The sequence below is a fragment of the Phyllobates terribilis genome, unplaced genomic scaffold (genome assembly GCF_046119375.1).
Source record: "Phyllobates terribilis strain yellow unplaced genomic scaffold, ASM4611937v1 Scaffold_2__4_contigs__length_985480577, whole genome shotgun sequence".
Taxonomy (NCBI): domain Eukaryota; kingdom Metazoa; phylum Chordata; class Amphibia; order Anura; family Dendrobatidae; genus Phyllobates; species Phyllobates terribilis.
Window position 1 is genome coordinate 100,949,542 of NW_027362762.1, and position 13,203 is coordinate 100,962,744.

The 13,203-nt window shown below is 43.6% G+C and overlaps 1 protein-coding gene across 1 annotated transcript in view; it reads left to right on the forward strand.

Annotated features, from left to right (window-relative positions):
* The window catches only part of RNF17 (ring finger protein 17), a 211,207-nt gene that overhangs the window by 160,183 nt on the left and 37,821 nt on the right, over positions 1-13,203 (forward strand). The window contains exon 23 of the mRNA XM_073669012.1: positions 6,239-6,358. Within this exon, the coding sequence (XP_073525113.1) occupies positions 6,239-6,358 (120 nt within the window). The remainder of the gene's footprint in view (positions 1-6,238; positions 6,359-13,203) is intronic.

Sequence of the window (13,203 nt, forward strand, 5' to 3'; positions counted from 1 at the left end):
TTCTCCTCCTATCTCTCTGACCGCTCCTTGTCCGTGTCTTTTGCCGGCTCCTCCTCCTCCCTACTTCCCCTTACTGTAGGGGTTCCTCAAGGATCAGTTCTAGGCCCCCTTCTTTTCTCCTTATACACCGCTCCCATTGGACAAACAATCAGCAGATTCGGTTTTCAGTACCATCTCTATGCTGATGACACCCAATTATATACACCTCTGCTCCGGACATCACCCCTGCATTATTACAAAAGACCAGTGATTGTCTTTCTGCTGTGTCTAACAATATGTCCTCCCTCTGCCTAAAACTGAATCTGTCAAAAACTGAACTACTCGTCTTTCCTCCCTCCACTAACCTACCTGTGCCCGATATTGCCATTTCCGTTTGTGGCTCAACCATTACTCCCCAGCAACAAGCCCGCTGTCTTGGGGTAATTTTTGACTCAGCTCTTTCCTTCACTCCTCACATCAAATCACTCGCTCGTTCATGTCATCTACACCTCAAAAACATCTCAAGAATCAGGACTTTTCTCACCTTTGACTCGGCAAAAACTCTTACTGTCGCTCTTATTCATTCTCGTCTGGACTACTGCAACTCTCTACTTATCGGGCTCCCTCTTACTAAACTCTCCCCTTTCCAATCCGTCCTTAACGCAGCATCCAGGATCATATTCCTCGCCAACCACTACACCGATGCCTCTTCCCTGTGCCAGTCATTGCATTGGTTACCCATCCAATATAGAGTTCAATTTAAACTTATTATGCTTGCCCACAAAGCGCTCCATGCTTAAATCCTCCATAATCCGAACTTCCCACTCCCGTCTCCAAGATTTCTCGCGTGCTGCGCCAATTCTTTGGAATGCATTACCCAGGACAGTTCGATTAATTCCCAATACCCACAGTTTCAAGCGGACCCTAAAAACCCATTTCTTTAGACTGGCTTATCGCCTCTACACACTATCTGTCCATCCCAGTTGTCCGTCCCAGTTTTCTCTCATATTAAAATCTTCTTCAATTTCAGGTTCATACCAACCATGCACATAATGGCCTCGGCCAGGACTGCACACATACTGGCAGGCGACCAGTGCATGTATTATTTATCCTATATAGTATATCAAGGCTGCATTATACAATATATGTACATTCTACTTTTTGTGTCTCCCCCATTTCCTCATAGACTGTAAGCTCGCGAGCAGGGCCCTCACTCCTTTCGATATGAGTTATGTTTATTCTGTATTGTTGTATAAGTCCCCCCTAAAATTTGTAACGTGCTGCGGAATATGTTGGCGCTATAAAAATTATTATTATTATTACCCCATATGTGAGGGAAAACCACTGTTTGGGCGCACGGCAGGGTTCGGAAGGGAAGGAGCACCATTTCATTTTTTTAATGCAAAATTTGTCTAAACAGTGAAAAAGACCCACAAGTAACACCATTTTGGAAACTAGACCCCTTAGGGAACTTATCTAGATGCGTGGTGAGCACCTTGAACCTACAGGTGCTTCACAGAAGTTTATAATATTGAGCCGTAAAAATAAAATTTTTCCCACAAAAATGTTTTTCATCCCCTAATTTTGCATTATCATAAGGGTAATAGGATAAATTGCACCATGAAATTTGCTGTGCAATTCCTCCTGAGTACGCCGATACCCCATATGTGGGGGAAAACCACTGCTTTGGTGTACGGCAGGGTTCGGAAGAGAAAGAAGCGCTATGTTGGCTGGGCTAGGTGTCAGACACCATGTTACATTTGAAGAGTCACTGACATGCCGAAACAGCAGAAACCCCCACAAGTGACCCCATTTTGTAAACTACACCTCTCAAGGAATTCATCTAGGGAAGTAGTGAGTATTTTTTAATTTTTAAATTTATACCATTGGGCAGTGAACAAAAAATAAAAATAATTATATTTTTGCCACAAAAAAATTGTTTTAGCCTCAGATTTTACATTTTCACACAGGGCAATGGGTAAAAATGGTGCCGAAATGTGTCACATAATTTCTTCTAAACGTGGCAATACCCAATATGTGGCTGTATCGTACCGCTTAGCCATACTATGAGACCCCGGAGGGACATAGCGCTATTTGACTCTTGGAGAACAAATTTTTGTAGAATAGTTTTCAGACTCCATATACACAGCCCCTAAGTGCTAGAAGAGCAGAATCCCCCTCAAGTGGCCCCATTTTGGAAATTAATCCCCCTTTGGGAATTTACCTACAGGTGTAGTGACAATTTTGACTCCATGGGTTTTTTCCAGAAACGAGCAGCAGTGGATGTTGCTGAGTGAAGTGACCAGTATGCTGTAGTGACCAGTACGTTGTGCCCAGCTTGTGCTTCTGGAGACATGCACCTGCAAATTAGGCAAGCTCTCATCGCTACAGGAATGCCAAACATGTGGACCCTAAATGCTGTTTAGGCACATTGTGGGGCTCAGAAGGGAGGGGGTTATTTTGATTTGGGAGCACAGAATTTTCAGAATTTCTTTTGGGGGGGCAAGGGCCATTTCGCTTTTCCAGAGCCTTTGTGCTACCAGTAACTTAGAAGTCCCTTATATTTTTAACAGATAATGGACCTGAGTGGGGACTAGCTTTTTTTAAGGACTGAGTTGAAGCTTTTATTGGGAACATTTTACATAACATTTATCCGGCGCTCTAGGCTGAGCACTTACATCGGGGTTTCCATCTAAATCTTCAAGTGATGTAATTCAGATGAAACCCCTGCGGGATCCATTCGCTATAATGAGGCAGCAGAGTTACTCTGGACTCCGTCTGGCCTCTGTTTAGCGGTGTCCTTTTTTTCAGAAGTGCATAAAACTGGCCAACCGCACTTTTATGCACGCCTAAAAAAATTGACACAGTGGGATCACAGGCCAGATGGCATCCACAGTGGCCTATATCTGCCTCATTACAGGGAATCTTCCGTCATGGGTTCCGTCTGAATCACGTATTTCAGAGATTTACACGGAAACTCTGGTGTAAGTGCTCAGCGCAGAGCGCAGGATAAATGTGAGCAGAGCCTTACTGCGATCTTTGGGAGACATAATAAACAAATCAGTAGGTTTTATTTATTTTTTACGTCGTTCCTCGTGCGGTATAAGTGATGAGATGACTTTATTCTTCGGGTCTGTGCGATTACAGCGATACCAGATTCATATCAGGTATTTATGACTGACAGCTGTCACACACTAAAAAATTCCTTTTTTTTGCAAAATCTAGTTTTTGCATCTCCATATTTTGAGAGCTACAATTTTTTCCATGTCTTGGCCGACCGAGTTATGTAAGGGCTTGTTTTTTGCGGGACGAGTTGATGTTTTTATTGGTTCCATTTTTGGGCACGTGACATTTTTTGATTGCTTTCTATTCCGTTTTTTGTGAGGCAGAATGAACAAAAACCAGCAATTCAGGAATTGTTTTTTTGGGGGTTATTTTATGTCGCTCCGCGTGTGGTAAAATTCATGGGCCAGCTTTATTCTTCCGGTCAGTACTATTACAGCGATACCAAATTGAACAAAAACCAACAATTCAGGAATTGTTTTTTGAGTTGTTTTTTTTTTTATGCCGTTCTGGGTGTGGTAAAAGTGATAAGGCACCTTTATTTTTCCAGTCAGTACGATTACAGCGATACCACACTTATATAGTTTTTTTATGTTTTGCCGCTTTTACACAATAAAACTTTTTTTTATAGAAAAATTTTTTTTTTTTTTGCATCGCTTTATTCTGAGAGGTATAACTTTATTTTTCGGCTGATGAAGCTGTATGGCAGCTTTTATTTTTGCGAGACAAGATGATGTTTTCAGCGGTACCATTTTTATTTCCATTTGGCTTTTTGATTGCATTTTATTCCACTTTTTGTTTGGCGATATGATGAAAAAGCATAGTTTTTTGCTCTGTTTTTTTTTTTTTTTTTTTTACGGTGTGCACAGAAGGGGTTAATTAGTGTGACACTTTTATAGATCGGGTTTTTCCGGACGCGGCAATACCAAATATGTATACTTTTTTTGTTTTTGGATAAATATATGGATTTATTGGTTTAATTTTTTTTTAATTATTATTTTGTGATTTATTTGTTTTTTTTAACAGTTTGAAAACATTTTTAGAATTTTTATTTTTACTTAGTCCCTGTATGGAACTTCAATTTTATTTTTCTAATCACTGTTCTCATGCAGTGCAATAGACATGTATTGCATTGCATGAGAGCTGACATTTTTTTTTACACTGTCATATCTCCTGCTAGACTTCAGCTGCTGGCAGAGCCTAGCAGGACACCGTGCATGGCAGACCCAGAGGTGGTCATGTGACCTCCGGCTGCCATGATCCTAACAGGCATCACGGGGGTCATCGGAGAGGTAAGTGGACGACCCACTCTCCTCTCACTATCTTCTAAATGCCGCTATCGCTATGGATCGCGGCATCTAGAAGATAGCAAAGGGTTAACATCATTGGGACCTGATCCAATCAGGTCGCGATGATGTCCCTTGTCAGAGCTACTGCTCTGCACCGCAGGGCTTGCAGGACCCTGGGAGTCCTGAGCACTGCGGGACCATTTATAAACGTCAGCGCTGCACAGAGCCCAGGCAGCGCCGACGTTTATATACAGTGGGCGGTCGGGAAGCGGTTTAACATGAGTCCTGTATGAGGGAGTTGGAGTCGGTGTCATAGAAATTGAGGAGTCGGAGGTTTAGCTTACCGACTCCACAGTCCTGCTCTTAATAGAAGGAAAAGATAAAAAAAAAATAATAAAAACTTGCTGTGTTAGGAAAAGGTTAAAGCTTCTGTCTTCTATTAGTAAGATGTCACTATACAACTTCAGTGCTTCAAGCCAGAGAACACAAATAGTTGACCTTATGGGAACGCTTTATTTCCTGTTGTCCCTTGTTATTTCTAAATTGTATTCTGCCATCATTTATATTTAACCCCCTGAACACCAAGCAGTTTTTCTATTTTTGCACTTTCATTTTTCCCCTCCCCTTTTTCCAAGAGGCATAACTTTTTTTTATTTATTTTTTTTTATATTTGTCCATTGACTTAATAAGTAGTTTTGGATGACACCATTCATTTTACCATACAGTGTACTGAAAAATGGGAAAAAAAATTCCATATAGGATGAAATGGTGAAATAATTTGAAATTCTGCCACTGTATTGGATCTTTGTTTTTACAGTGTTCATTGTGGTGTAAAATTACCTGTAAACAATCTCCCCGTAAATTCCAATACGCAAATTCCAAAGTTGCATAGATTTGGCCCGATAAAATAAAAAAGCTTATACTCCCCTCCCATGCTGGCGCAGTTCCAGCGGTGTTGGCTCTCGCGGTCCCGGGACTCTCGTGCGGTTGTTTTGACACGTGCGCACCAACCACAGCCTCCAGACACTGATCAGAAAAGTGATCGGTTTCCGTTAATTGTAAATCTCCCATTTAAAAAGGGCCCACAAGTTCTCAGCAGAGTCAGGTGAGGAAGGGGCCATGTCATTATTCTTTCATCTTTAACCCCTTTCTGGTGTGAGATGTATCAATACGTCCCTGTGACATGGGCCTTAATGACCAGGTATGTATGGATACGTCTCGGCGATCGCGCGAGCATTGAGTGTGTGCTTGCGCGATCGCTGCCGGGTGTCAGCTGACTCTTAGCAGCTGACACCTGGCACTTTAAGCCCCTAAATGTGGCAATCGCCTCTATTGCAGGATTTAGTGGGCGAGCAGAGGGACAGAAGCATCACTGCTCTTGGATCGGAGATCCTGCGACTTCATCGCGGGGTCCCGATCATTGCCACGGTGACCCGATGTCGTCATGACAACATGCGAGTCACCAGGCACTAGCAAAGTAGTTAGATCATACGCAGTGCATGATCTACCTATCTTGTGTGCAGGACTGACAGCTATAAGGCATAGCAGTGATCCTGCACTGCTATGCCTTATAGCAGCGATCAGACTACAGAAACTGTAAGTCCCATAGTGGGACTAAGTAAAAAAAAAAAAAAAAAGTTGTAAAAATTATTTTTTTTTTAAAAGCACAAAATAAAAAATATATTGTACCCATAAATAAATATTATGAAAAAAAATAAACAATAAAAGTACACATTTGGTATCACCGCGTCTGGAACGACCTGACCTATAAAACTGTCCCACTAGTTAACCCCTTTAGTGAACACAGTAAAATTAAATAAATAAAGCAAAAATCTATGCTTTATCATCATACTATTATTTAAACACCTGTTTTCTCTGTCATTATGATGCCATTCTGTCTCTCACAGGTGCAATATGAAGATTATGGATTCACAGAAAAAATCCCAAAATGCCACCTATACCCATGTGTGCATGCTCCACATACTCCAGGCTTTTCTATACCTTGCCAGCTAAATGATATCCTACCTGTGAGTAATTTGTTCATTTTCCATCATTGTCTATGTAACTCGTAACACGTTTTCACCTAGATCCCTCCTATGTGCTCTTTACAGACTTTTGTGTAGTTTCTCCTGTGTATTAGGTTATGTTCACATTGCGTTAAAGAGAATCTGTCACCAGGTTTTTGTGCGCCCCGTGAGAGCAACAGTAAGTAGGAACATAGACAGCGATGCCAGCGCTGTGTCTCTAGCCTTTACTGTAGGTTTTATCTGCTGCAGCTCTGCTTAACCTCTCAGTGATGGACTTCTATTATGTTTTCTTCTAAATTCAGGAGCTGTCTGTGCCCACACTCCGATATTGATTGGCAGCTGTTTTTTATCCACAGTGAATGCAGAAAGTTGCTAGTCAGTGGCGTGATTGGGAATTAGACAGAAGTCATCACTGACCATATATGCAGAGCTGCAGTAGATAAGTGATTTATCAAAACTACAGCAAGCAGCCCAGTAAGTGTTGTAGAAGGGAAAAAAAGGATTATATGATCGCTGCCTTATACTATAAGGAGGATATCAGATGGTCGTCCTAAAGGTGTTCTTTATTATAAGGAAACATTGTGAGCTTTTTCATTACTAATTATTTATTATTATTATTATTATTTATTATTATTATAGCGCCATTTATTCCATGGCGCTTTACATGTGAAAAAGGGTATAATACGAGAACAATTACAATAATCTTGAACACAATGTGACAGCGACTGGTACAGGAGGAGCGAGGACCCTGCCCGCGAGGGCGCTCAATCTACAAGGGATGGGTGAGGATGCAGTAGGTGAGGGTAGAGCTGGTCATGCAGCGGTATGGTGCAGCGAGGTTTACTGCAGGTTGTAGGCTTCTCGGAAGAGGTGGGTCTTCAGGTTCCTTTTGAAGGTTTCCACGGTAGGCGAGAGTCTGATACTTTGGGGTAGAGAGTTCCAGAGTAGGGGGGGAAGCACGGGAGAAATCTTGTATGCGATTGTGGGAGGAGGAGATAAGAGGGGAGTAGAGAAGGAGATCTTGTGAGGATCGGAGGTTGCGTGCAGGTAAGTACCAGGAGACTAGGTCACAGATGTATGGAGGGGACAGGTTGTGAATGGCTTTGTATGTCATGGTTAGGGTTTTGAACTGGAGTCTCTGAGCAATGGGGAGCCAGTGGAGAGATTGACAGAGAGGAGAGGCCGGGGAATAGCGGGGGGGGGCAGTGGGATTAGTCGGGCAGCAGAGTTTAGGATAGATTGGAGGGGTGCAAGAGTGTTAGAGGGGAGGCCACAGAGCAGGAGGTTGCAGTAGTCAAGGCGGGAGATGATGAGGGCGTGCACTAGTGTTTTTGCAGATTCATGGTTGAGGAATGTGCAGATCTGGGAGATATTTTTGAGGTTGGAGTCGGCAGGAAGTGGAAAGGGCTTTAATCCATTAAAGTCATGCCAATATTACCTATGGGTGACAGATTCCATTAATCGGTATAGAGTTAACCATTTAACGGGTAGGTAATAATCTGTTGACATATCCACTATACTGATGCCTGTATCCGATGCCAAATCTTGCCACCCATAGTCTATAGGCTAATATTGTAAGTGCTTACAGGATTCCATCTATGAAAAGACCGCTATACTATTTCATTCTTTATTTTTTGCTGAATACTGACTGCGGAAAAGTTTTAGGCAGGTGTGGAAAAAAATGCTGCAGAGCAAAAATGCTTTCAAAAACAGAAGTAATGAGTACCGTATTTTGCGGATTAGAAGATGCACCCCAAATTTGGAGGAGGAGAATAGGAAAAAAAAGGTTTGTTTTTTTATAAACCGGTGCGTGTTATAATCAGCTTACCTGGGGGGCTGATGCTTTGGTGGAGCAGGGTCCCAGGTGGCAGGGTCGAGGCAGGAGTCGGGGGGGGGGGGGATCACTGCTGCCATAAGCTTCTGCCTTCCGGCAGAGGCAGGAGTCGGAAGATGGCTGTGGTCCCCTTCCTTGCAGTAGGTGTCCGGTGGTGCGGGGGCTCCGCCGACATTTTGTGAAAGCCGGAGCCCGCACTTTCCATACTGTTCCATGCGGCGGTCTCCTGGAAAATTATCCCAGAGACCACCGCATGGAACAGAATGGAAGGTGCGGGGCTCCGGCTTTTACAAAATGTCGGCGGAGCCCCCGCACCACCGGACACCTACTGCAGGCATGAGGACCACTGCCATCTTCCGACTTCTGCCTCTGCTAGAAGGCAAAAGCTTCCGGGAACAGCGATCCTGGGACCCCGCTCCACCAACGCCGGTAAGTGCTTCGGATTATACAGTTCGCATTATAAGACACATCCCCATTTCCCCCCCAAATTTGAGGAGAAAAAGGTGCATCTTATCCTAAAAATACGGTATTTGTTTATGAATTAACAAAATGTAAATTGAATGAATAAAACTGAAATCAAAAACAAAACCGTATTTGATGCGACCGCGCTTTGTTGACCCATTACATATGACAAATTTTGTACTTCAATATAATAACAATAAAGTGTACCTAACAATATCCAATATTCTATTAATCATTAGCCAACAGATTTTTATATATCGATCACTGTACCAACAGAATGATTATAAGGAATTTTAAGCGTTACTAGCAGCAGAGCAATTGCACAACTACCAAAAGCAATATGAAAACACCCATTAGGTCAGTGGGTAAGAATATGCAAAAAAAAACTACTGTGCAAACAGTAAGTATACAAAATAAGTTATTTCCTGCACAGCAGTTTCATTAATCCAGTGAAATTTATGAGAAAGGGATTTTACGGCAAGTCCGAAAATCCTTTTTTTATTTTTTCCAGGCATTTCTTTGGAAACGCAGGAAACTATGGGGTGTTTCAAAGCATTCACTAGGGCGGGAAATAAATATATATGTGGAAGGCTTAGGCAAATCCCTAATGAGGTAACCCAAATGACTGCTGCTTGCCGCATCTTTCTGCTAAGACCTGCATCTGTTGAGGCGAGAGTGTGAACCTTGTAGAATTTTGAGAAGGTGTGGATGGAAGTCCAAGTAGCAGCCTTACGCCACGGCCTCACTATCCGTATTTTGTCAGTATTCGGTCAGTATTTATTCTCAGGAGTAGGAGCCAAAACCAGGGTGATAAATGCAGAATTGGTGCACTTGTTTCTATTATACCTTTTCTTTGATTGTTCCTCATTTGGTTTTGGCTCCCACTCCTGAGGAAAAATACTGACCAAATACTGATAGTGGGGCTGTGGCCTTACAAAGCTGCAAGTTTAATGCCTGATTGCAGACAACCCAGGAAGTCCCCATTTGACCCCAAACTTTGTTTTTGCCTTTATAAGCTTCCATAATGGCAGCACGAATCCAGGGGGCAATGGTTGCCCCCGAGGCAGAGAGACCTCAATGAGGTCCTTCTGGAATCATAAACAGAGAGTCTGAACGTCTGAAGCAGGCTGTCACCATCAGGTAGTGACGCACAGCTCTGACCAAATCCAATCAGTGTAGGGATTTCTCCACTGGATTAGAAGGAGAATGACAGAGTAAAGGTGGAAGGAAGAAACCACTTTGGGATGGAATGAAGGTAGCGGATGCAAAACCACCTTGTTTAGGTAATTGATGAGAAAAAAAAAATGCAGCAGGACAAAGCTGCGAGTTTTAATACTAGCTTGATGGAAGTGATTGCAATCGGGAAAACCGCCTTCCATGAAAGCCAGAGTGGGGAAATGCTGTGGATTGGTTCAAAAGGAGGACACTGTAATGAGCTAAGCACAAGGTTAAGATCCAAGAGAAGCCGGTAAGGAAGAACAGAGTGGGCCACAGCCCGAAGAAGAGAGAGAGATTTGGTGATCCTGGGGAGAGTACCAGTGATAGAGCAGGGCCAGCTATAGAGGCCTGGTGTGGCACTGAGCAGATGGGATCGCTTTGCTGGTCGACACCATTTTGCCTAGAATGCTCATGTAGAAGTCGAAGAGAGGGAAAATGGACTGCTCAGAGTGGGATGTCAGTTTGCAAAGCTGACATCTTGTCCTCTGGAAGGAAATCTTTGGCCAGTGTTGAAAAGCATTCTCAGGAAGATACGCTGAGCTGGGATCAGAGACTACTTTGACAATCCATCTGAAGCGAAATATTGTGTCCAGTATGATCTGCAAACTCTATAGGTTCACAGAGTAAGAGGGAGCCTGGACAAGGCTGTCCAAGTAGAGGATCACTATTATCCTCCCCGACATACAGAAGGGCCGTGACCTTTGTGAACACCCTGGGAGCCGTGACCAGCCTGAAAGGGGAGGGTCACAAACTGATTGACAGTAAAATGGAGAAACTTCTGGTGTGCTGGAAAAATGGGGATGTGGAGATGTCCACTGAGGAAAAAAATTCTCTGGTTCCATCAAGGCAATGACCAAGCAAAGGGATTGAATCATGAATAGGTGAAGTCGGACACGCTTTTTAAGTAATTTTAGATCCACAATGGGATAAACAACTTTGTCCTTGGGGACGATATAAGAGTTTGAATAAAAGCCTTTAATCCGGTCCTGAAGAGGAACCAGAACAATGACGTCTAACTAGAGAAGAGTGGAAATTGGCTTGGATAATAAAAAAATGGCCACCAGGAAAAAAAAACGATCTTCTGAAGAGCTCTATCTTTTATACGGAGGAGACTATTTTCCTTACCTAGGCTTCTTTTACTGCGGGAGCCACACATCCCGGAACAAGAAGATAGGAGGAAAACGTATTACATCTGGTCCATGTAGACGTGCCGGTTGCATGGACGCCAGGAAGAAGTCGGCTTGAAGAATGGCATTTTATTTTTTGAGGGACAGAAGGTCTCTCTTGTTGGATAGACGAGATCTGACGAAAGGAACATAACTGATGAGGCTTTCGATTTGACGAAGATAAAGTACGGTAGGTCTAATCTGTGGGGGCAGGGTCATCTATTCACCTTTGGTGTCCAAATGACCTTGTCAATCTTTTCACCGCAAAGACGAGCTACGGAAGGGTAGGCTCCTGAGGGCTCACTTTGCTGCATGGTCAGTATTCCACATTTTGACCCACAGGATATGGCTGATAGCTGCAATATTTCTTGAAGCTTGAGCAGAGCAGCTGACTGCTTCTGGAGAGGTGGAGCAGAGGTATTTACCCGCTTGAGAATTCTAATAGGCGAGGTCTGCCAGCTCATATAATGGAGACCCAGATAGATCCATTGATGCAGGTGTTTTCCCCATGACCTAACTGCCTTGACAACCCATGTAGCAGCAAAGGCTGGACACAGGGCTGATTCTTGAATTTCACTTGTAGATTTGAGGTCCTTTAGAGAAGCTGCATCATAGAGTGATGGGATCGTGTCCCTTGATAATCTAGACATCGCTGGATGGTGGGGGATGAGGGGGGTCTAATGAAAGAGAGGAGAACCCGGTGTCAACAGGATGCGCTGGAAAAGGAAAAAAAATCACCCCATGGAAACGCTTTTCAGGTAGAGCACTCGCCTTAGAACCAAAAACATGTATTTAAAAAGCAGGCAATAATAGTATATAGATCACTTTCTTGATTAAATTGAGAACAGTTGACTAAAAACAGAAAGCACACAGAACATAATTAGGGATGGGCGGACCGGTTGATGTTTGAGTTCGGTTGAACTTTAGAAAGAAGTTCTTTTTGGGTACCAGAACGGTACCCGAACTTGATCTCGAGCCCCATTCAAGTCAAAGCAGTTCCCATATGGTCCTCTGTGTGACTGTGTGGGAAACAGCGTCTCTGACCAGCGGTAACCTTACTGAATTCACAGCCGTGACAGCCGCTGGGTATCGCAGACCGCTGCGGGTTCCCACGCTGTCACAGAGGTTACCGCCGGATAGATGCCGGCAGATGACTACTACTGTCATCATCGTCCGCACGGTCTTGCTAATAGCAGCGAGAGCAGGTGACGCTGATAAGAGTAGTCATCACCCGGCGCCTGTGCATAGAGGTAGCTTTACTGCTATCCATAAGCGCCAGAGACCAAGAATATGAACGTGGTTTACTTCATGTGATTAATAAACTGGTGAACGGGGGCTAGTGTGGGGGACTCTATTCAAATAAAGTTTTATTTTTACTACTGGGTTAATTTGACTTAAACCTCTCCATTACTAACCCTATAAACAATTGCCACCGTGCCAGGGCAATCGGGAAGAGCTGAGACTAAGCACCAGAAGTGGCACATGAAATATGATGCGTCACTTCTGGGGCGCTGCAGGCTGATATTTGTAAGTTGGGAATGGCCCAACACAGAATCAGTCTGGCACTCGCGTTGCCTTCTTGAAAACCGGCTGCTGTGAACTGAGGTAACCTTACTGACATCACCTCAGCTCACAGCGGCCCGGCCTCTTATATTTTATAGCGCAGCGTGAGACCCGGCAGTGGCTATGGAGCTGCGTTCTCTGAACGGGACTCCATACACTGGATGAAGAAAACTGGGATCATTGTGGGACCTCCATTTGGATTACAGTGGACCCTGGGGATTTTTTTTTTAATGAATGGGGGAAAGAGGGAAATTGTTGAGGTTTTTTTTTTTTTTTAAAGATTTTTTTTTCTGTGCGTTTTCTTCTTTTTACTTCCTGAGTTAGTAATGGGTGTGTCTGATAGACGCCTCTCCATTACTTACCTGAGGGCTTGATGTCAAGCTGACATACAGGTGACATCAACCCCACAATCCTATTACCCCAATTGACACCGCACCAGGGAAATCAGGAAGAGCTGAAGCTAAGTGCCAGAATTGGCACATCTAATGGATGCGCTGTTTCTGGAGCGGCTGAGTGCTGATCTTATTAGGTTGGGAAGGGGCCAATATAATTTGCCCTTACCAGCCTATTAGATCCGGCCCAGTTGTCTTTTATGCTTTAGC